The sequence below is a fragment of the Cyphomyrmex costatus genome, unplaced genomic scaffold, assembly GCF_001594065.2.
Source record: "Cyphomyrmex costatus isolate MS0001 unplaced genomic scaffold, Ccosl1.0 scaffold70, whole genome shotgun sequence".
Lineage (NCBI taxonomy): Eukaryota > Metazoa > Arthropoda > Insecta > Hymenoptera > Formicidae > Cyphomyrmex > Cyphomyrmex costatus.
The window spans coordinates 1,604,172-1,629,588 of record NW_017280267.1 but is presented as its reverse complement, the minus strand read 5'-3'; the positions used below and the strand labels follow the sequence as shown (position 1 = coordinate 1,629,588).

Sequence of the window (25,417 nt, the reverse complement as noted above, 5' to 3'; positions counted from 1 at the left end):
AATCATATTAATTTTTATAGCTGACTCCAGACCAACGAGCTTGGCAGTGGATTGGATCTCCGGTAATTTGTATTGGAGCGAAATCGATCAATCAGGAACGACTCCTCGTGGTCAAATTATGGTATCTAAATCGGATGGCAGATATCGACGTAGCTTAATTACAACGAATCTCGAACAACCAACAGCGGTGGTTTTGGATCCCGAGCGAGGGGAAATTGTGTGGGCCGACTCGGGTAATCAACCAAAAATCGAGATAGCCTGGATGGACGGAGCTAGACGTAAATCACTCGTGACAGAACGAATTGCTAGTCCTTCGTCACTCACCATCGACTATGCCATGGATCACACGCTTTATTGGTCCGATAGCAAGTTAGACACCATCGAAGCGATCAGTTTGGCTGGTACCAACAGGAGAACTGTTTTGAAAGGACTCAGGAATCCAATAGCGTTGGATGTTTTCGAGAACAACCTTTATTGGACCACTAAGCAAACAGGTGAACTTATCCGACAGGACAAATTTGGCAGAGGAGTTCCGCAAACCATCATTAAGAATCTCCCTAGTCCTGGAGGCGTTAGAGTCTATCATCAGCAGAGATACAACACCAGTCTGAGAGATCCATGTCATAGCGATCAGTGCTCTCATCTGTGCGTAACAATTCCTAGCGGCCACCGCTGTCTCTGTTCAGATAACGTTGGCCCTTTTCAACTTTTGATGAGGGGCAATGATAACGAGAGACATTGCGATGCCACAAATGAAAGACCTCTGCCGGCGCCCAGAATATGTCGCTGTCAAAATGGCGGACGGTGTCAAGAGCAGGACGACAAGCTGGCGTGCAACTGCCGCGAAGAATTTCATGGCGAATTCTGTGAAATGGCGGCGATCGCCGCTCGAGCAGGCGGCTCTACCGCTGCTATAGTTATTCCCATAGTCATATGCCTGCTGGTGTTGTTTGCTGCTGCCGCGATCTTCATGGTTCTCAAAAAACGACCATTGTAAGAATGATGATTACAAAAGTTTACAATACTACAAAATGGAAAGATGATTTTTTCCATTATTGAACTTAATTACTGTTTATAGTGGCAAGCCTGGTGGCCTCGGTAGTCTTACAGGAGCTCAGAGTGTTTCCTTCCGCCAAGGTAGTAATGTAGAATTTGGTGCAGAAGCTCATGAAAGAATGGTAAGTCCTTTACTTACGTCGATTTTATTGTAACATACCTTACAAAATTAGATCATGTATGTACCATGTTAATTATACATATGTCTCAGAATAATCTTGAAATATTTTGTGTACTGATAGAGCGGATTAAACTGAATCGAAAAGTCCTGTATTTTGTAATTTTTGCAATAGTTATCAGAATATAAGAAGTAATATTAATGATTAAAAAATCGCCGAAAAATTAGTATTCAATAATTTTTTACTCAAATACTATCAACTTTAGAGAAAAACGGCAAGAGACAAAAATTGTTTATTTTTTTCTCGTATATCTCTAAGAATTTTTTCAAAATTTTCTATTAATTTTTTAATAGTGTATTTCTTATTTTTACCAACATGAGAAAATACGATACTAAAAAATTCGAAAAAATTTTTCCGAATTCTATGAGAAAAAAATAAATAATTTTTATCACTTGCTGCTTTTCTGCAAAGTTGATAGTAAAACTTTAAGTAAAACTTGAGTAAAAAAATTATTAAAAACCAATATTTAGTGATTTTTTGTAATTAATATCTTGTTAAACATTGCGAAAATTGCAAAATAATTTTCGACTCAATTTAGTTCGCTCTACTAGCATACGAAATGCTTGGCGGTCATTTTGGGACATCCTGTATGATAAGTTTTTTATTGCGGTGTCTATGCCTTTCCTAATTATCATATGCCATGTTTAAGGAACCTCTTGATGTGGAGTACAATTTGAACGACGTTACAAACAAAAACCGAGACTTCAGTAATCCCATGTACGATGCGGTGAATATGGAAAGCGGTACCACGAATGGCACCGGCACTGGCAGTATGTTTGAAGTACCGGCGGAGATGAAGCCTTCCAGCATACAGCACAAAGAGCCTCCGCAGCTGCATTTAAAAAGAAGAGAACTAGACCCGACGCCCATCGACTCGGGGAAGGATACTCAACAACTCGTCGAAGAGGATAAGTCCGAGTGCTAGGATTATAATTTCTATTTAGGAATTTCTTCAGATCAATTGTGCTTCGAACTTGAAATGCAGGGTGGAGATGTTTCACGAGTCTGCAAAGAATACATGAAAGGACACAAACGTAAATTAATTTACCAGTTTTACGTAAACACAGTGCGGATCACTACGCGATTGCTCGTGTACGTTATTTATTAAGCTATTCACCGAGATGTTTTTAGCATATATGGCGATTAATTCAAGGTTTTGTCTTATTCAGTGATATCCGCGCATATGAGATTATCGAGATCTCTGGATTTTTGAAAAAGAGAATCATCAAAATTATAAACTGCTATAGAAAACAAAAGAGAATCTTTTTTAGACGAACGGGTTTATAAAACTTCGACAATAAATTCTCTATAAATAAATTTCTTAATTGGATCTTTAGATTCGGAAACCTTTATATTTTATATTCTTTTCCTCTCTTTTTAATATTGAATGGAAGAAAATTTTGGATGTCGCCCTTGAATATTTTTGACAAAAGAAATATTTTTATTTAGTAGTCATAAGTCAACTTTGCATATTCTTGCATCTAAGAACTTCGACATGTTTAGGTTTTTATTTTTTTGCATCCTTAGATTTATGAGAATCTCTGATCACAGATTCTCATGATAAATCTCTAGATCCTTGCAGCCAGGAATTGTGAACTGGCTTCAGGATCTTAAAATTTCGATGAGTATAGTATGATCGTAAGATAAATCGATGGTATCGATTTCAAGAGGGAGAATAGAACGAAAGTGCCTATTGCGAATTGCAATAGACACAATCGTGTCATTTTTTACTAGGTGTGTGATTTTTAAGTCTTGTAAATATAATTGCCAACAAAGTATAATGTTCATATTATCCATGTACCATAAAAGACGCACATCCCGTTTTTTCTCAAGTTGCTACTTGAAGAACGATAACGGCGAAACACTTTCAATAGCTAGGATGTGTATGTATATGTGTGTGTATGCGTGCATGTGCGCGTATAGTGCTCGAATTGGTACACTCCATCGGTAAATAATTTTTTCAAACGCTCGCCATATCTCTGTAGTTTCTTAAACATTTTTAAATCTGTACAATGTATTATAACAATAAGACGAATATATATAAGTTGTACTACAAAAGAAAAATATGTATTATTATTTTATTCAAAAAATCGTATCCACACAAAACACGTTTAAGGATTAAATAAAACTTATAAAATTTCGATCTCCAGTAAATTAAGCATGTCTCGTTTAATTATTTTTAATGTACAGTTTGAGCACTTAGCGTACGCGTGAAAATTATTCTTAACTACAATACAGCAGGATCAAATTTGACTTCGATAGAGATTTATAAAGTTCAAAAATATTGACCAATATCTTATTATTCAATTCAATTCAATATTTCTATTATGTTTCTTTTTCCTTCTATTATAAAATAAAACAATAAGAGATCTAATAATATCTTTATAATAACCTTAATAATAATGACTAATAAAAGTTCAATGAATATTCCCGGGGTTGAAAATGATCCTTCTAATTAAACTGCAGTAGTTGAGCGTTAATGATGCACGTACGTCCGTTCAAAAAACTGTATTCTTGTGCGAAGTATTTTTGTAAGGCGTGGCGTTATATAGTTTTTTATGTCGAGAAAATGGCCTTTTCCTTGTTATGGTGAATAAAGGCGTGCAGGCTCGAGGAGACAGATGTTTCATGTATGAGCGTTATTAAAGTTATTTTTGTGAATGTTATTACACAGAGCACACTCGATTTTACGACAGGAAGAAACTTTTCTTGTGTGGCGAACATTATGCTTTTGAAATATTCGCCCGGCCGACATCATTGTACATTTTACTGTTGTAGGTTATATGAGGTACTCTTCCTGCAAAAGATTATTGAATTAAAAAAAAATCGACGATGATTCATTTTATGAGATTAACTTAGAAAATTATTTCAATAATTTTGTATATCTTCTTTAGTTCTCTCTGTCTTTTATTCTTTCTACTATTTGTTAACATTTGTATTTCTTATTGTTAGTAATTTACTTTCTTTCATAATAGTGGCAAAAACGATCGAAATTAAAAAATTTTCTATATATATATTTTATTATAGGATAGAACGGGACTATTTCGTCAATTTTAACTTCCAAGTGATTGCAAAATTTTCAGAAAAGAGTGTCTCACATACCGAATTATATTTCAAACATAAGCTAAGACTCCATGTATGTAGTGAGCTGCGGCAAACGCATGCGAGGAGCCAGGCACATGCCGGACTCCTGCTGACTCCTGCCGAATGCGGCATGCGCCTGGCTCCTGATTGATCACCGCATGGAGTCCTAGCTTTAACTATTTTATTCCCACACAACACATGGACACCTATTGGACATGGAAGGATGCGTTCGAAAAGTAGACGCCCTTTTTGACCATTTTATGACCTGATTCGGTCGAAAAAAAAAGAAGAATGCCCATTTTATGCTCATTTTGTACCCATTTTTTGCCTCGATTATGTCCAATAGGCGTCAAATGGGCGGTTATTGTGACGCCCGTGGAACTCAGATTTTCTTTGGATGTCCGATGAGCGTCCATGTGTTGTATGGGTTACTGAACATAAACTCTTGTAAATATAAAAATTAACATACAACAGAGAAAAAAAATATATAAACCAATGTGAAATTTACAAGATCGAAATCAGTGAAGTTATTCCGCCCATTTAAAACGAATAGTGTAAGAAAATAATTCATTCGTATACAAAAGTTATAACTTAAAAATGATATAAAGGTTTCTATTGAAATGACCATGAAAATGACAATGTATTTACCTTTAATTATCACAAGAACTTCAATCATGACAGCAAACAATTTCCCTTTGTGTTACAACTACTTCTTAAAAATGTTTCTTTCATATGTTAAATATGCACTATTTAAAAACATAAATTCTATCGCTGATAAGATTTACTATTCTAGCCTGGAAAAACCCTACCTACTCTATCTACATTTTTAAATATTAAACATTTTTTATTCTTATTTATATGTATAAATGATATAATTAAATAATGATTTATCTTGTTGAAAAAAATGAAAAAATATTTAAGTTAATTGCTAATGACAATTACATGAAATTCAACTCAATCATATATATATATATAGTTAATGTAAACCGAACGTCAGTTAATTCTTTTTAATATCTACACAAATTTTTTGCAGGGTCAGTAAGCGTAATTCTTCTTCCACGCAAACTATAATTGCAGTGTAACATCTTTGTATTACAATAATTTGTTCAGCAATGCAATTTCTAAGTTTTACAAGAAAAGTATAATAAATTCGTTAAAATTCAAGTCTTATAAGACTATTTAGATTTTTTCATTTCTTAATATTATAAATTCAAATAAGGTATTCTTTTCAATAATTTTGTAAATATTAGACAATTTAAACAAATTCCGAAGGAATGCTCTCGCAAGATAATCAGTCTATAATACAAAGATATTTAATTATATACCTCGGTGTGAAAAAGGTGAGAGATCAATGCAAGTACGTTGTACATACCCGTTTCGCAAGAACTTAGGGAAAAGAATTATCAGCACTGATCTATCCTCCGCACAGATTATTAGACATAAAAGAGTATAATAAATAAATATATATACAATATATATATATATATATAGTATATATTTTTGTTACAATCAACTTTGACTTGGGCAAGACTCCAGAATGTCCTAATATTATAACGATATATCAATATTGTGTGTATTCTTTTATCAAGTTGACAAAATAATAATTGTGTTAATATATTGTGCAAAAATATCAAACAGATACCGTCCAAGAATAAACTGTAAAGTTGATAATCCAATTTTCCTTGTGTTCATACTATATCAAGTGCATATAATGTGTTGCATCCTTTGTGCCCGATCACGCAAATTATATTTTTTTACGAGCACAATATCAATTCCATTATATGATTTTTATTCCACCAATATTCGATTCCTTCCTTCCTAAATAAATGTTTCGACATCTATCGGGTTATTACCAATGTTAACTCAGACATTTTGGTTCGGGAAAATATAAAAATGATGAGACTCATTATAACTTATGTTCGATGAAAATAGGTAAAGTACGATAATATTAAAAGTATGTTTTGACTAGTCCACATATTCATAGTCAAGCCTGATATTTAAATATAAGGCTTGACTATGAATATGGGTGTGAGAGTCAATTTTAACTTTTAATTTATAACATCTTTGGACATTGACTAAAACTTAAGTTTATCTTCAGATGCTCTATGAATTATTTTATTGGCTACTGTGAGCATCTAAAGATAAATTTAAGGAATTAAGCCTTAAATATAAGGTCTAACTATAAATACGGGTCTTAAAGAAAGAAGATACAAACAAATAAATCGGAAAATAGTAGGCAACAAGACTAGGAAGGGAAGTAGAAATAAAGAGAGAAAGGAAGGAGAACTACGAGGGGGAGAGTTGTTGAATGTCGTACGACACACATATATATATGTATATTATATAGTAATATATTAGCCAGTTATAAAAACAACGAAATCGACGAGATAGGTCGATAATAAAAATACAAATGTGGCAATTTCAAGGAAGTTGAAATTAAGAATTATAAATGAAATTTTTGGAAGTTATTTTAATTGCTATTTGATATACAATACACAATTTTATGAATTATTTTATACTTTGAAGTAAAATTTCTTTGACGAACATGAGTACAAGTAAGTTTTAATTAATAATGACTTAAAAGATTGAAACAAAAAGTCTTGTTATAACATGTATTAATAATTATTACTATTATAATTTGATACACATAAAACAAACGATAATAATTGGATATACTGGATATATTATTAATTATTAGCGCAACAACCCATGTCGAAAGCATGGTCTATTCTCAGTAGAGCTGTTCGATCCAAAACCTATATTAGTAGTCTATCTCTTACTGGAATACCAAAGTCAGGCCTATTCTTTCGCACAGATAAGAGCGGCTTTAAGGTATCTCACATAAAAATTCCCAACATTGCAGCAAGATGAAAAAAAATTGTACGCAGTAGTTTTGTAGAAATGTATAATCTCAAAAGTTATAATAGAAATAAATAAAAGATTGTAGATAATAAATACAATATATTTGTAGTGCACTTAAAAATTAATCATGATAACTTTATTAATTATTTACAGAATAGAGATTACATGACGTATGTGATATTTTAAATTAAGATGCACAAAAATTATCTTTCAGATTCCGAAGTACCAAAATACTTATCGTTTGGAAGCTTACAAGCCTTTTAATAGTGAAGTTGTTGATAAGATTTTAATTGATGTTATGCAGGATTATTTAATTGGTTTAAAATATCAATCTCAAGTTTGCATGCAAATCTGCCAGAGAATGTCAAAGGAAGTGCGCGATAAAATTTGTAGGGAGCTCTACGATCGGTAAGATATCGATCAATTAAACAAATGTATTACAGTAAATTAAATTAGACGCATTAAATACGCACTAGTGCATATTAAAGTCTTTGTTATATAAAATGATGAAAAAATGTTGCTATATAAGTTTGTGTGGATGTACTCTTATTATCGTAGCACAGGCTTTTACATAATGCATAGTGCATAAAAGGAATCAACTAATTGGAGTTCCTCTTTTCGATAAAATGGAAAAGGAAAGATTTTCTTTGGTTGATTCCTTTATGCACTATGCATTATGCGTTATGCAAAAATCTATACTGCAGTCTTAAGCGGGGAGCACAGACTTTTGCATAACGCATAAACCATATACATAAAGAATTTGATTGGTCCATTGACTCATGCATAAGAAAATGGGCCAATGAAATTCCTTATGCACATGCTTTATGCGTTATGCAAAAGTGTGTGTTTCTCGCCTAATTAATAAAGCTCAAAACACATGAAATGCATAACAGTGCATAAACATAACATAAGACCGCTGGACCAATGAGCATCTTATGTTAATCAATATGGCAGCTTTATGCTGGATGCTTATTGGTCCAACAGTTTTATGTTATGCTCATGCTCTATTATGCATTTCATGTGCGATAGGCTTTAGATGTATATACCCTAACTCACTGTTATGTTAACGCACCAACGTACATTTTTAAAATACGGAAACTACGTTCCACGTCCATTTTTCTTACACACCGATAAAATCGTAGCGTTGAAAATGGTCGTGGTTTGTGTCTGTATTACTCGGTAGTAACTAGGGTCCTATATATAAAGGTGCTTTTTCATGCTGACGCTAGACGCTCATTCTTAGCGTCAAAATAGATCATGTGATAAAAATTAATGCTTGATATTCGTCAATTTTTATCACATAATTTTAACGCTAAAAATGAGCGTCAAGCGTCAGCATGAAACGGTACCTTAAAGAGAAGCAGCATTGATGTCGCAGTTTCTGATAGGCAGTCTGCTATATGTTCTGATTGGATATCCACTCCTAAGTGAAACTGCATGAACCATATTGTGATCGCAGCTGATTACACAGCTGACACACGTGGCTGCCAAGCTGTTCGCTTATATTTTGCATTCTACGCTTTTTGTATATAATCTTATGGTAATATTTTTAAATCCCCTTCTTACGATGTTGCTTCTCTTTATACATGGTGTTTGACAAGTAATAAAAAAATCTGTCGTATAGAGATAGAATGGACTAAATTGAGAAGAAAAGTCTTCTATCATTTTACAATTTTCGCAATAGTTAACAAGATATTAATTTATAAAAATATTTAGATTCGCCTGGCACACCATCAAATAATGCAAGCGCGCGGCTGGATACGTCGCGCGCATTCGCTGTCACATAAATTTAAATTGCTTATTTTACTTTTTAATTTGTTTAATTTATAATCTTTAACATATTCTCAATGATTTATTATTTTTTTTATCAGTTTAATGGTTTTGAATATTAAAATAGTAATGTCAGCTATTTTGAGATAAGCAAAAACTGAAAATAACATCATTACTATTAATTAAAATAATTTAAATGACATACCTCAACGTATGATCGTATTTGAAAGCGCATAAACAATCTCAATTTTAATTTGCACTAACTTAAGCCTATTCTACAACGACCGTAAGCCATAAAAAATGACCAATCGTAATCGAATATGAGGAGAATAATCGATTATGATTGGTCAATTTTTGTGGCTTACAATCATTGTAGAATAGGCTTTACTCTTTCATCGTCTTTAAAGACAGTGGAGCAAAAGTTGAACTCAGTGTAATTTTTTCCAGTCCAGTTGTGTTAGTAGAACATTAAACGCTGAACTAGCTTTCAGAGTGGAATAACACATAATTGCACTCAATGTGCACTCAGTGTTGCACCAGTTTTCCCAGTGGAAAACGCTATTACTGATTATTGATTGGTTAGGCGGTTACGCGATACGCGGTAAATACGCCTCATAGGATTCCACCCTAAGCACTCGATGTAAACAAGGTTTGCGCACATAAAGCCAAAGACATAATGCAAGGAAATAACATTGATAGCGATAGGAATAACACAGTTTCAACCTATCAAAAACTGTGTATTCCGGTGTATCCGATTTCTGATAAGTTGAAACTGTGTTATTCCTATCGCTATCGCTATTCCCTCGCATTGTGTTTTGGACTTAAGATATGTTACAACCTTGGCTTAAGCGGGGAGCACAGACTTTTGCATAACGCATAAAGCATGTGCATAAGGAATTTCATTGGCCCATTTTCTTATGCATGAGTCAATGGACCAATCAAATTCTTTATGGTTTATGCGTTATGCAAAAGTCTGTGCTCCCCGCTTTACATCGTTTACTTGATATGGGTACTAAAGTAACGTTTTATTAAATTATTTCAATTTCAGCAATGTATTTATAAAAAATGATGTATTAAATTAGTACAATATATATTAAAATGATTAATTCAATATATATATATATATATTATGTATATGTTTACACGTATCACCGAAATTAAAATAATTCAATAGAAAGTTATTAGTTAATATTTATATATCAAGTGCACCAGATGTTAACTAGGCCATTAAAGTGCAAATATTACAATTTTAAAGCTAGAGCTCAAATTGTTATAAATTTCCATAGATTATTTACATTGCAATTTGAAATAAAATTTTTTTTATCGGTGGCATATTAAAAAAATATTTAGAAATCGGCCGTGAATGTGCTATCGACATGAACTTATAGCATGCTCCGATTACTTAATACAGTAGAACCCTGATTAACCGACCTCGCATCATCCAACCCCAGGATTATCCGACTTCGCTATCGAGCGTAGCGCTACCGTACAGTGATGGAAGATGCGACTCTACTGATAGATAGATGGAAGGGATACGTACACAAAAAGAGCCTGTGTGTCAATGTGCGCTGGGGAATACGCGCACAAAGAAGAGGATGTATGTGCTTCTTTGTGTGTGTACACCTGTACCTACTCTTTGAGACAGCCGCCGCGTCTTCCATCCGGTATCATTGTTCCAATGTAAACGTCATATTTGTTCGCTTCGTTCGCCCTGTAACGCGTGCAATGGCTCCGAAACGCAAGAAAGTCTGTATTCCACTTAAAACAAAGCTTGAAGCTCTTAAACGCATTGATAAAGGGGAGTGTCATAAAAAGGTCGCTGCCAAGTTTGGCGTTGGACGAGTCACCGTCGGTGACTGGATACGCAATCGTGCGAAATTAAAGGCATGGACGGAAAAGTCGAAAACCCCTATTGAACGTAAAGCAATGAAGCTTACAGAACACACGAAAGTGGAAGAAGCCTTATTTTTATGGTTTCTGCAACAAAGGGAAAAAGGCGCTCCGATTACGGGATCGATATTAAAGGCAAAAGCCTTGTCACTATACTCGCATTTGCCAGAGGGAACTCAGGAGGAATATTTTGCAGCCAGCAATGGCTGGCTTGATAGATGGAAAAAGAGATATGGTATACGACTTATGCAATTTAACACTCGTGGAGAAAAATTCTTTGGAGATGATGACGCAGTGAGCGGTTTCAATGAAAAATTTAGAAGAACGATCGATAAAGGAGGTTATAGTTTAGAACAGATTTATAACTGTGACGAAATAGGTTTGAATTACAAAATGTTACCTACTAAAATTCTGGCGTGGCATGAAGAATCATTAGGTCCAAGTAACAATCGGAACAAGGAAAAAATAACCATATTAGCATGTAGTAATGCTACTGGTAATCATAAAATACGTCTTATGGTCATTGGAAAATACGCAAATCCTCGAGCATTACAACATCTTTCATCTTCACAATTGCCGGTTTACTATAAACACCAGAAAAATGTATGGATGGACCCTATGCTCTTTAAAGTGTGGTTCCATAAACAATTTGTGCCAAAGGTTGAAAGACATTTGAAGAAGATGAAACTTCCGAGGAAGGCCATTTTGTATATCGATAATGCACCTGCACATCCAAACATAGATACACTACACAATGGCGATATCATTGCGAAATTCTTCCCAACTAACGTGACGTCATTGATCCAGCCCATGGAGCAAGGTGTTTTCTTAAACTTAAAGCGGCTATACCGATTTCACCTCTTAACATTTCTTTTAGAGGCACGTGAAAACGGTCAAACATTGATCGAGAGTCTCGAGAAAATCAATTTGAAGAGGGTGGTGTTTTGGATATCTCAATCATGGAAGGATGTAGAACAAGAAATTTTGAGAAAGTCGTGGCATAAGATTGTCAAGCAAGAAGAGGAGTTATTAGATGCCGATCTTCGTAAACAAGAAGCAGAGGAGTCACGAGATAAATTATTAGAAATGGCAAAGATTCTCCTTGGACCGGAACAAGTTATGGAAACAAACATTGAAGAATGGATAACAGGTGACGACAGAGAATTAGATTATACGGACGCAGAGATACTGGCCATTGTTGGACAAAAATCTTCGGAAGAGTCATCGTCTGAATCTGACGAAGAGCTGGTTGAGCCGGTTCAGCTTACGCACAAAATTTCTCACTCAGATGCTGTGTCCGCTCTTAAACTTGCGTTGGCGTACATAGAACAACAAGATGCACACTCGTCCGACGTGTTCACGATGCAAAAGTGGCGAGATATTGCAGCGAAAAACAGATCAGCTTCACGAGTCCGAAAATCTAAAAGAGCTTCTAAATCATAAAGAATTATCCATCTACGAGGATCGTTCGATAAGTTTATGCTAAGTCTAAAATACAGCACCACCAGTACGTATCGAGATTATTTTTAGTATTCGGCAACTCTTTTGGAGGACATCGAATTTCAGTGAGATAGATCTATTACTCTGTGTTTGGCAATATTTTAGACTTTGCATAGACTTATCGAACGACGTATATCTATATATATATTTATATATTTGATCTTCCTATATACATATATTGTACCAACGAATTATTATATATCAATAATTATTATGTTTAAGATTTTAAGAAAAATAAAATTGACTGTACTTAAAGATGTAATTAAAGAACGGAATTAACTATGTTTAAAGATGTAATTAAAATAATTTCTATCTATATATATACAATATATATATATATATATATATATATATAAAATATGTTGTTAGATAAAAATAACAATGATCTCCTTTTCTTGTTAGAAAAATGACCAAAGTTCTACTGTATTATATTTTAGTTTTATAAAAACGTGTTTTTGAAATGTTTATTATTTATGCTATTTGAGTAATAAAAATCCATTTTTTATGCGAGAAATTATTTCAGCCTATTTTATTGCTACTTCCAGATACAAAGTTGTGGTTATTATGTCGATCGTCCAAAAATTAGGACAAAACGTGCAAATAAGTTTTGGTAAGTTATGGGACGTTCAAAGAGACACGTACTCAACTCACGTAATTGAGACTGCAGAATTTGCTGCAATGGGTCTCGTAGTGGGGACTTATTACGAGTAAATAAGTATTAAAAAAAAAAAGATCCATGTGAGGGATTTTGTGATGATGAGTAATGAGTCCTTAAACATACATTAAACTAAAATAGTGTTTCAGAGAAAATTTACAAAATGAAAACGTATAGATAAAATTAATTAAAGACGAATTAGTGGAAAAGTATACTGAATGCATAATAATTAACTTGATCAAATGCTCGCCGATGTTATGTTTGAAGAAAGGATCGTTGATCCACACTCACAATTAGATCACGTGTGTTTCACATTTTTCTTTATTGTTATTAAATTAATATATATATCATTCGTATATATATATTTATATATTTATATGTATTTATATATTTATATATTTATATGTGTATGTATATAACAGCGACAAGTACAATGTAATGTTATGATTATTAATAATAATGAAAGAATGTTGATGATTATAGTGAGAACCGAGGGTGAAATAATTATTGCAATGATATTAACAATGGCAATTATAATAATGATAATGATGGTGATTTAATAATAAGTTGATCAATCCTTTTAATTAGTACAGTCGTATATATTCCCTTAAAGTCCGTTCTTAATACTTATATCGCGCTTTCATAGTTACAGGGATACAGAAAAATAATACCGCGCGGCTGTGGTGGAATGTTCTTTTTTTAAGTCGTATATAATATACATATATATGTATAATATTTATATAAAAGAGGCGCGAGAGCCTTAATTAATTAATTAATTACAAGCTAGCGCCGCCGTCAGTTTTATTTACACCGCAAAAATTAAGCGAATTTTAAGAGAAAGATGTACAAAAATCCATTATGCGAAATTAAATCATTAATCATTGAAGTCACAATTTGATTCAAATATAATACAAAACTTCTTGCGCTTGCATATCCGTTAGAACGTAAATTTTCTCAAAATTTTGTAAGAGCAACTAAACTTGTATCGTTATTGCTTCATATTCTCAATTCATAATTTCGTAGTTTGCGTTTTACTTCAATTGTCTATATTTATAAAAAAAAATACCGAAATAGAAAAAAATTTTTTAATATTTTGCTATTTAATGGACTGAATGATTACACTGTGTGTTTCATTAAATCGGAAGTACAAAAAATAGCCCTAATTATCTAAAAACTAGTTTAAGCTTTGTTCGTAAATTTAAACAAAACACAAAGGGATGAAAAAGCATTGCCGAAAAGCGTTGTGTTAGACAACTTCGACAAAATATTGAAAAATGTCTATTTAAAAACAGTATTAAGTGTCTAGCCGATTCGTAACTATGAAAACTAATTGTAAGATTCTTATTTCGCAAGAGAATTTTCGTGAATCCCCCTCTGAATTCGCCTATCTTTTGCGGGGTTCCTCCGTAATTATTAGGATTAGTTGTAACTTTACTTACAATCCTACCTGCCGATCAATTTTACACGCACGAGCTGTACTATGTAGATCCTTGGTCCATTTTTGACGCATACGTTTATTTACAAGGCGGTGATTCGCCTCATCGCAAAAATTACAAGTCAACCGCGCGAGCAGAGATTTGTGGAGCTTACCAAGATAATTTTTCTATTTTATCCTTTTGTAAAATATAAAATATAAATAATACAAATTATAAATGAACCAAAAAACATACAAGAAATATATCTCCTTCGTAATAAAGATAATATATTGATGATAAATAATAACTAAATTCTTAATAATTATATAAGGTATTTATTGTAATTTGTAAACTTTAGACAAGCGTAAGATTTATCGTAAAGGAAAACAAAGAGTAAGATAAATAAACAAGAAGAATATATACAAGTTCGTAAAACAAACGTTTTAAAAAAGTTTTTCTGGTTTTTGAATTTTTTAAATTACTTAACATTTACACAGTGCCTCTCTTTTGGATAAATAAAATATTCTAAATCTATTATTTACAAAGGCCAAACTCTTTTATTGACAAAGAATCTTTTCAAACTTTTGGTATCTTGGAAATTGTATGCCAATTCAATGAAAAGAAAAACTTTCGGAACAACATGATTCTATTCAATACGTAATTCTTTGAAATCTCCTATCTCCTCCTATTCTGACTTGCTTGTGTGATTCAAACATTATTAAGATTCTGTTGGATTATTACAAACTCTCTATTTATCTTCTACAATTAATAAAGACATCGCATAACTCTTGAAATATAAATTGAGACCCATATAACAAATTCAAAACTTTTGCCATGTAGAGCCACGTAAGACACACGAAATGAAAAAGTTTGATCGCGCAATTTGCCCGTGATTTTTGGCTTCTACAACAACCACAATCGGGATAAAATTAACCTCTTTTTCCCTCTTTTTCTCACTCTCTTCTTCTCTTGCCTCCGCGAGGGAAGGCGAGACATTCCACCTCGCCGTGATCGGTATGGAATTATCGAAAGTTCTCAATTTATTTATCTCCATCAGTGTATACGTGTACGTGTATATATGATTGTTTATATATGTACTTTGTGTATATCGTACGTGTTGTATGTGTGTATGTGTATATGTCTGTTGCATGCTATTATCTGTATATAACACATTTACAATAATAACAATACGTTGCTCGTCATCGACGATCCACCTTAACTCGCGTATGTATACGTTTATATTTATAATATTTATATATATAATCCGAAAAAAAGTTTAATAGAGCTATTGATCACCCCCACACACACGCGCGCGCGCAGACATACGCCACACATATACACACACACACACACGCGCGCACACGACATACACACAACTTCCTTTCTGTCTCAATCTCTTCGGTTTCTTCGCTCGATCATCGCATATCACAAAGTTTCCAAATATAATTTGGATTAAATGCTGGAGCAATAGCAATGACAATCATATAGTAATCGGTATGATGATGCTTGAAAATGACGTCTTGTTAATTACAGTCATGGTCGCATGTATACGTGTTATGCTAATAATGTATAAGTACCTGGTGAAATACAAAATTTGGCAAAGCGTCGCCGCGGACGTTGCACAGTCCTTTCAACTATTTTGTAAAAAGAAGTATACAAGAATCATGAAGTTAAAGGAATAAATTAACAACAATTAGCATAGCTATATAGAAATATTATATGTGGAAGAAGGTAGTAAACGTGTGTGCGGAAAAATTTCCTGCTCTAATCATCTCGATCGCAATTTTTTTTATCTATTGAATTTTAGCACTTTCCTATTCAATGTGTTCCTCGAAATTTCTTTTGTTGTCTAAATCGAATAATAAAACGAGCACTCTCGTTGGAATCGACGTGATCATATTTAAGAATAATTTCAAAGATTTATGCGAAATTAATTGTAAGACAATTTATATAATAAAATGGAATATGCGCGCGTACAGTACTACCCCCGAAAAATTTCCGGACATTACCGTTTCTCGTTATTTTAGGTATATTTAAGTAAATGTATATTAAGTAAAGGCGTTTGAGATTACATTTCAAAAAGAATGATTTGCGAATTACAATTGTATTTGTTCTAGAATATGATACAATCACCTTTGATTTAATTCACTTCAATCGCGGTGCTACGGTAAGTTCAATGAATCAAAGCTTCAAAAATTTCGCTGCTATGTCCGGAAATTTTTCGGGGCGGTATACATACACTCGTGATAAGTGGAATAAAATAGGGATTGAAACCGATGTGATTTTCCGTTACTACACGTAGTAGAATAGGTGAAAAAGCGCTTCCATTTTCACATAATGTTAACATCGGAATTTGATCCCTTATCTCCATTTTCCCGTTAAAAATAACACGATTTCAATCCCCAGAACAAAATCGTCAAATTATTTCGCGCGAATGTCTCGCATATCCGTTTCTTTCACACTGCCTTAAATCGTCAAATTATATTTCGCGCGAATGTCTCGCATATCTGTTTCTTTCACACTGCTTTTCTTGTATTCTCTCACATTCTCTTATGCTGTTGTCGCAAATGTATATACAGACTTCGAAATTGATTAAGAATTCTGATATTCGTGCCTCCCTTTTTCTCACTACCTTTCTCTCGTTTTCTCTCACGCCGTTATAAAAAATTGATTCGTTTCGCCTTAAATCGTTAACACTTTCCTTCCGCCTCCTCTGCCTCAGACCTCCCCTTCCCTCCTATCCTCGATGAGGAGCTAATCATCTGGATACTATTAAATGGATTCATAATAATTTCTCGCAATATTGTATGCATTACATATTTTGTTGTAGACTACAATTTTGTAATATTCGACATTATCAGGATAATGTAAAATTTGTATCATTTAAAATTATATGAAAATTTTGTAGAAAAAAATTTTTTAATGTCGTAATTAGATACACGAATCTTGATATTAAAATGTCGTATAAGATTGCATTAATTATCAATATTATATTATTATTCTAATTAAATAATTAATACTATTACATAATATTGAAATTCGCTTTTGTTACAAAAATTAAAATAGCCAAAATAAAATACAAAGTAATTAAATTATGATTAAGATAATTTAAAATATAATTCTATTAATATTAATTATATGAAAGCAATTGTGAAAATAACGTTAGTTGAAATAAATGTCAAGTTAAAACGTTGTAATAAAAATTTATCAATTCCTTTGACTTTTTGAAATTTTATTTTATCAACACATGATTCATAATAAAAATAGAAACACTTCTTTCGATTTTTCAAATTTTACTTTATCGATATATAGATATCATAATATTTTATGCTAAAAATTATAAAACATTTATTTAAAATATCTGTCTGTCCAATAATTATTTAAAGTTAGTTTTATAATGTGAATAATATTATAAAACAAAAAAGAAAATTTTATAGAACGTTTTGATGAGAAATTTATGTGTGTATTTTGCAATTTTGCCTTTATTCTACAAATATACTAAGTTGAAATTTGCGAATGTTTCGCATGATCAAGCGAGCAATTGATTGATATCCAGATGATGAACATTCACCGATCATTCCTGCAGGAAGGCTCGCGGCCATCGTCATTACGGCCGTCGCGGTGCTACGAAAAATATTTCCAAGATCAAGCCATCACAGACAATAGTTCCGGATGTCGGAGGTGCGGGGGACTATATCGTGCAGAGACGAAAGACGTGCGCACTTTCAAGGTTCTCCCTAAAGTTAGCTTACTAAAGTCGCTCTTACAATGGTAACAAGACTTGATCCTATTTACAACTGGCTCTCCTCTTTCATTATCCTGTTAACACCTCGAGGAGATGGATGCTAACCGTGCCAAACTCTGCGAGATTCCAAACAATCCATGGAGCATCTATTCGTCATCGTCGCGGGACATCTAAGACCCGCGTATATATTTACACTCCGTCGGCGATGCAGAGTTCTGGGCTCCCTCAAGGCCCGCTGGGCCCCAGCCAGCTCACATCGGGAGCCACTCACTACGCTGGGACTTAATAATGTTAAGGCATCGTCGTGCGTATCGACGAACACGAGTTCCTCTCTAACGTTCGTTGGCAGTAGCGAAAATGTCGGTCGGGATTCACCACCTTCACCCGCTCGATCCAGGCACTATCAAACCCCCATGTCCCCGAGCACCATGATATATTACTCTTAATAACGCAGGCCGATCAAAAAATGATCGTAGAATTTTTTCAAAGTTCGGAAAATTCGGAAACTCTAGAGCTTTGAAGGTAGAACTTGAGTTCGCGAAATTTCAGATGATTCGAATAGCATCATGGAAGCGCAGAGAGAGTCTTCAAGTAATAAGATTATCTTCAAAGTTTGCGGTCCACAATCTTGCAACTACGATAACGCAAATCTGATGATTTCCTCGATGAAATCCTCGAAGCTCGATGAGATCATTAAATATTGAAGGTTAACAAAATGTTTATTTTCATTTTTCTTTCAGTTTTATCAGAGATAAATTATTCCTCTATATTTTCTAGTTTGTTTAGAACAAGATTTCTCGTATTTCTTTTCATTTCTTTGTTTCTACAATAAAGGAAAACATTTATTAATTTTTCTTTTATAATCTTTTCGAAAACTGAAGAAACAACTTTTTTCTGATATTTCTTCTAGCCAGAATGAAGGAAATATTTATTGACCTTCTTCCAATTTCTTCAAGAGAATCTCAAAAACAAATTTATTACATTCATTTATAGCTTCCTCCAGAATTCTCCGTTTAATTTCTCCAAAGAATTAAAAAATTTTTCATATCTTTTTTTATATGTTTCTTAAAGATTTGATAAATGTTTTTTTCTGATTGTTTTTAAAGAACCTTCTTCTGCAGCTTCGTACAATTAAGACTTTGAACAATTTCGAAGATTTCAAACTATAGTTAACGGAAAAGTCTTTTTTTATTCAGCTCCGATCGATCTTGTGGCTTCAGTCGCGTCTTTGGGAGTCTACGAAGAGCGTCGTGAGAACGAGCGCGGCGAATGGTAATGGCATAATATTGTAGTGATGTGTACGATGAGGAGCGTAAAGTCGGGAGCCGAGCGGAACAAATTCGCGCTCGACTGTGAACCGCGGCTCCGTATGTCATACTGGCTCCTCTCGTTTGAAATTGATGTTCTGGGATGCGCAAAAGTCGCGGGTGAACGGCACGCAATTGAACAGTTTGCACACCTCACACTCGTACACCGGTACGTTGTAAAAGAGGGCGAGTAACAAGGCGAACAGGCCCACAATCAGAATCATGCAGACCCAAATCAGTAAGATCTTCCGTCTACGGTCATAATGACCAAACGAGATAAAGGGCATCAGTGCGTAGGCCGCTAAAAAGCCAAAGATGAAGCCAAATAGATGCGCGTAATTATCTATCCATGGCAGAATACCCAGCGTCAACAGTCCCAACAGAATCAGGATTAGCTTAGACAGTGCGCGACGCGGGTGCTTTAGCATCGGCCAGCAATGCAGCACTTCGACTACCAACGTGGCAAGTAGAGCGAAATGTGCGCCGGCTGGACCAACCTATAAATAAAATGAATAATATTAATGACACTGTTATTATGATAAATTTCCACAAATATGCATTATTCCCAGAAAGAAATGACAATCGAATCGACGTCGAATTAACGTTGATTTGATGATTTTGAATCGACATCAATTCGATGTCGATTCCATTATCATTTCTCACATCTCGCTACCGAAATTTGGCCATTTAAATTTGGGACACCCTGTACATACTCAGATAGCCAAGCGCGTGATTTAGCATATTCGATGAACTAATGTACTGCACGAGTTGTTGTGAAGTTGTCGTCAGTTTGCTGATATCGAAATCTTACGTGTAAACTAAGTTAGCAACATAAGAGCAAATAGACATCATTTGCAGTTCATGAAATTTCAAGAGTGAACGTTGAGAATTAATAACATCTCATGTCAATAGCAAAATGACGGCACGCGTATGAACTCGTAGTATCGTGCCGGTGACCTAGCAAACTGATAGCACGTATGATGTCTAACGTTTTATATGCCATCAAGATGCTGTCGCCTTGTTATCAGATTTAAAATTCAAGGATATCATTTCACACGTAATGAGGAAGCACCTTGTCTCTAGTTTGTTGATATTTATTGCAACGGCTGACAGTAATATGACGGCATCTTGAATTCATTTGGCTATCTGAATATAATGTATAATATATAATATATACAGATTGTCCCGAAAGAACTATTCGAGGACAATACTAATGACAGCATGAAACTTTGTAAAAAATTAAGCAATAGAAATGCAAGCCATTTTTACCCATAAAGTAAATTTTCGAGTATAAACATTTCAAGTTTGATTGAAGTTTAAATAATCATAAGTTGATTGAAAAATTATTCTTTGTTACGTGCAATACCGTCGGATACTAAACAAAACATTGCCGCTGCATGCACACTATCGCACGGACAGATAACTTTTTAACCAACGCTTATGATGAATCATCATGGCTTGCACTTTTATTACTTAATTTTCAGGAAGTTTGCACTGTCATAATATTGTTCTCGAATTTCAGGACACCCTATCTATACAAATGTACATACAATATACGTGTAGAAAAAAGCCCTCTATTATGAGACAGGCTTGTTATGAGATAGCAGCGTTTTTACTAACAAACTAATAAACGCTATCTCTTGATTCCACTATGCATTTATTGCTCTTGGATTAAAAGCTATTTAGTGAAAAATTCATTATTAGATTATGCCCGTAGTCGTAAAAAGATTTTAGAATTTGGATGTTTCAAATTTTATTGAGATATGAGTCTTTAAGCTTTGTTTATCATTCAATAAATAAATATTTGGCAATATATATAAATTCTTCATGTAGTGATGGAGTAAAATCGTACTTCCAGCATTTAGCCAAGATGAACTCGGTATCTCATAATAAGGACTTTTTTTCACGTATTGAGAACATATTATTTGATTAATGAATTAGTATATATATATATATATAATATATGTATGTAACTTTATTTTCTTAAAAGTTTGAACAAACTTTATATTGTTTGTGATGATGAGAATGAAAAAATATAATTAAAATAAAAAAAATAATCTCATTATTTGATAACAAAAGTCTTATTAGCATATATATTCATAAAGGTAATTCTTTTATAAATCTTTTATAAATTGATTCAAGATGCTATGATCATCAAAATTGCAGTAGTTTCGCAGAGTGGAGTTTCAAGACCGAAAAATTGTTTCGCGCGCGGTTTGAAAGACTACATACGTAATATATAAATTCACACGGAATTATAATAGCACCTAAGATCCAGCTCGACCGTTAAAGGCAATTTCTTATTGACTGTGTTTTTTTTATAAATAATGTTGTTCTTTATTAATAGTAAGTCCGTTATTATTAAACTATTATTAATAATATGTGTACCGTAAAAAAAATCGTAAATCGAAAATAACTTTACCGATTTAATTATAATTTTGGTATTATAAATTATATTATAGTATTTGGTTTCAATTTCAATTTTGGTTCATCTAAAAAAAGGATTATGAAATAGTTTTTTGTTTCAATTACAACTTGTGATCTAAATTCTTAATGTTAATAATATGTAAATCATACGTGTGTAAGTCTCATTGAGTCGACAAAACACAACTATAGGGTCCTTTTAATGTGTTCATACCATAATATACATATTCAGATATATCAAGTAAAAGAGAGATGAGATAATTTTTTAATTTTCTCTAATGACTCATATATGGATATCATTTAACAAAAGTTCTGTCCCAAATCACCCCCCTATCTATGATAGTTTAAGTACTCACCTCTGCCCTGTAAGGGACAAATATTGCACTGGCCAAATTCCCAGCAAGAGCACCAATAAAGTAGATCAAAGCGATGCGCAACGAGCCTGTCAGTTTTTCCAAATCTCTCATCAGAAAATATTGGATCAGCAACGTAATTATCAAATGGACGATTCTGAAAAACCAATTTATATTGAGACATATAAAAACATAAATCGAGAGTTTCTACTTTTTACATTAATTTATTTGGATTAATCAATCGGCTTCATTTTATTACGTTTTAATAGAAATAAATGAATAGTTCCTCTTTAATTGAATTAATGGCAAATTGATTTTATACTTACTGGATGAATTTAATGAAATAAACTTCTAAAAAATTTTCTTTCTGGATTAATTAATATGAGATCAATCATACATAAATTTGACAATTAAATAAACGCATGAAACTAATGCATTTTATTTGTTCAAAATAAATTTTATAAAATATGATTTGTCATCAACTATTACCCGGCATGAAGAAAAATGGTGGTAAAGAGTCTGTAGAACTGGTCTGGCCATTCTGGATGCAGAAACGGTATCATTCCGCAGACATCGTGCAAACATTCCACCTGGGAGCACAGAGACGCTTCCTCGTGAAAGTAACCGTGGACAAAATCGCAATATTCCTTCGTGGTAATCCGACACATCCCGTGAATCCCGATACAACACGGGTGGCCAATTACTTCGCACACCATGTGCTCCGCCATCTTATCCTTGTAACGACCAATCGGAAAATTGGCGTTGCTGCTCCGTTGACCTGCGTTTTTACTGAAAAAATTTTTCGATATTTTTCTTTTTTGCAACCATTTTGATCATTGCGAATAACAATTTTATTGTCACATGCTTAGCTATTTCCGTAAATGACTTTGTTACGTGTGGAAGTATTTTATCATTTGTACTTTGGAGAATTCACGAATAAATAAATTTGGAGAAAACTTACCTGAAGCGTTGGTTAAAGGGATTAGTTTTCCGACAAATTGGCCACTTGGTAATGTCATCTGGCCACTCGTAAGGTGCGATGCTTGCCGGGGCATCGCAAAACTTAGGGTCCAGTCCACAAACTGATCCACTGATTCGACCGCCAGGCCCACTGTCTCCAGGTCCCCACTTCTTCCAGGTCGATATTGTGTTCTGCGAGATTAATTATAATATAATTGTAATTAATTTTATTGCTAGCAAGGAGAAAATTTCTAAGATTTTATAATATTATTGGATACATTCAACAAAAATACAATAATAATAGGAGTTATAAAAGTGACAGCTACACAAGTTTTATATCAAAAAGATCAATCAAGAGAAATATATCTATTTTCGAATGCACTATTTTTTTTGATAAATCAAAATGGCTCTCATCGGCCTGAAAGGCACGGTAAACTTAACGGCAGACTTCCATTTTAACAAATTTAAACATAAACATGACGATTAAATTGATAAATCAAGTCTGTTGGAATGACACATAAATTTTCTGGCTTTGAAATTCGTTCTAATTAAAAATAGGTTTTCATTTCTCTTAATTGATTTATTCTAATCGGTTTAATAATTGTAATTGTTTTTATATGTAAAATTATAGCACGCGTACACAGCTGAACAAACTGTTTTATAGTTATTGCAATTATAAAATAATCTATACAACTGTATACGTCAATTCTATATATAAAATTAGTATAATTGTCACCTTTATTACTAATCATTATTCTATTTTTCTTTGAGTGTAACAATCTTTTAGATTAAAACATGCGTAAATTAATAACAAAATGTGCACAACTTATTAACCAAATAAATTATATAGCGAAAAGTGTATATATACATATATATTTATATAAACAGGATAATTAACCAACAAATATTTCGTTCTGATAAAGCGGATTAAACTGAGTCAAAAAGTTCTCTACCCTTTTGAAATATTTTATTAATTTCTAAAAACTGTCAAATTGTTCTTCAATAATTTTTTATTCAAGTACTATCAACTTTACAGAAAAAGAACAAGAGACAAAAATTGTAAATTTTTTTCTTATAGTGCTCTAAGAATTTTTTCAGAATTTGTTATCAACTTTTTAGTACTGCATTTTATTATTAGCAACTATTTTTACCAACATGAGAAAATGCGGTACTAAAAAAATTTTTTGTTAATTTTTAGGACTATATATATGAGAAAAAAATGAACAATTTTTGTTACTTGCCTTTTTCTGCAAAATTAATTATACATATAAGTGCTTTATATATATAAAACATATAAAACACTTAAAAAAATTTCCTTTCAAATTGAGACAACATCGAAATATAACACACAAAGTTTGTGTTTATATTTGTACAAAATAAAAAGACTTTGCATCGATTTTACGGAAATGTGTCTCCCGGTTAAATTGACTAGAATTGAAATACATTGTTATACTCGACGTCCAAACAAAATTTTCAGCTACTTCAGTTTCAGCTAATTTTATCAGGCACGCATTTTTATAAGATATACCTATACAGGGTTCTTTTATTCAAATAGTGAAAAATTGCAACGCTCACAATGCAATAAATTAAAAGTATTTCCTTTTCTTTTTTTCACTCAAGTGTTTTTTTGAAGCTAAAGAATTAAAATAAAAATTACGTAGTTTACCATAGCAGTGGATCTCAATCCTCGGACCTGTTGGGCGCGCATGGAAGAAAATTTTATTATCATGAATATACATAGCCCTGAAGATTTAATGGGATGTTACAAGTGCTAAAAAAAAAATCGGGAAACTTACAGAACAATCTGCTTTGCTGGATTGAACGCAGCCGGAATCGTCATTTCTGATGCAACAAGCAGTATCCCGTTCTCTTTCCCGCCATACATCGATCTCTTTTAGGATCTTGATATCACGACGCATACACGGTGCGAACTTGGCACCAAGATGAATGAGATCTGCTGCCCTAGGCCCCAGCCAGAAGTTCGCGGGTTCCTGATAGTCGACTTGTTGTAACGACAGACTCGTTACAAGAACCTGGACACAATCCAATTATTTTTTCAATCATATATGTTCAATCCTCACAGAAAGAATCTAAAATCATCCACTCATTTCTTGTTAAATAAACAAAAAACAATGCTTAAACATTTAAATGTAGCTTAAAATATTTCAAATAACTGCAACTACATATCCTTGTGTAAACATTCTCATAACATTAAAA

At 33.2% G+C, this 25,417-nt stretch overlaps 4 protein-coding genes across 4 annotated transcripts in view; 3 read left to right on the top strand and 1 right to left on the bottom strand.

Moving 5' to 3' along the window:
* The window catches only part of mgl (low-density lipoprotein receptor-related protein megalin), a 57,542-nt gene extending 55,034 nt beyond the window's left edge, over nucleotides 1–2,508 (top strand). The window contains exons 27-29 of the mRNA XM_018548226.1: nucleotides 21–993; nucleotides 1,079–1,178; nucleotides 1,885–2,508. Of these exons, the coding sequence (XP_018403728.1) occupies nucleotides 21–993; nucleotides 1,079–1,178; nucleotides 1,885–2,160 (1,349 nt within the window). The 3' untranslated portion in view covers nucleotides 2,161–2,508. The remainder of the gene's footprint in view (nucleotides 1–20; nucleotides 994–1,078; nucleotides 1,179–1,884) is intronic.
* A 4,336-nt stretch (nucleotides 2,509–6,844) lies between these two features.
* On the top strand, nucleotides 6,845–13,107 carry LOC108780442 (tctex1 domain-containing protein 1-like). The gene is made up of 4 exons (XM_018548152.1): nucleotides 6,845–6,874; nucleotides 7,018–7,151; nucleotides 7,396–7,589; nucleotides 12,887–13,107. Exons 1-4 carry the CDS (start codon nucleotides 6,865–6,867, stop codon nucleotides 13,050–13,052), a joined length of 504 nt encoding a protein of 167 aa, XP_018403654.1. The 5' UTR covers nucleotides 6,845–6,864; the 3' UTR covers nucleotides 13,053–13,107.
* Nucleotides 10,669–12,438, top strand: LOC108780441 (jerky protein homolog-like). The gene has a single exon (XM_018548151.1). The coding sequence runs from the start codon at nucleotides 10,677–10,679 to the stop codon at nucleotides 12,282–12,284; it is 1,608 nt and encodes a 535-aa protein (XP_018403653.1). The 5' UTR covers nucleotides 10,669–10,676; the 3' UTR covers nucleotides 12,285–12,438.
* Nucleotides 13,108–19,371: 6,264 nt separating the features above from the next.
* Nucleotides 19,372–25,417, bottom strand: part of rho-5 (rhomboid-5) — a 91,142-nt gene continuing 85,096 nt past the window's right edge. The window contains exons 14-18 of the mRNA XM_018548048.1: nucleotides 24,997–25,233; nucleotides 23,202–23,392; nucleotides 22,730–23,029; nucleotides 22,244–22,397; nucleotides 19,372–19,960 (exon numbers count right to left, since the gene is read on the bottom strand). Of these exons, the coding sequence (XP_018403550.1) occupies nucleotides 19,529–19,960; nucleotides 22,244–22,397; nucleotides 22,730–23,029; nucleotides 23,202–23,392; nucleotides 24,997–25,233 (1,314 nt within the window). The 3' untranslated portion in view covers nucleotides 19,372–19,528. The remainder of the gene's footprint in view (nucleotides 19,961–22,243; nucleotides 22,398–22,729; nucleotides 23,030–23,201; nucleotides 23,393–24,996; nucleotides 25,234–25,417) is intronic.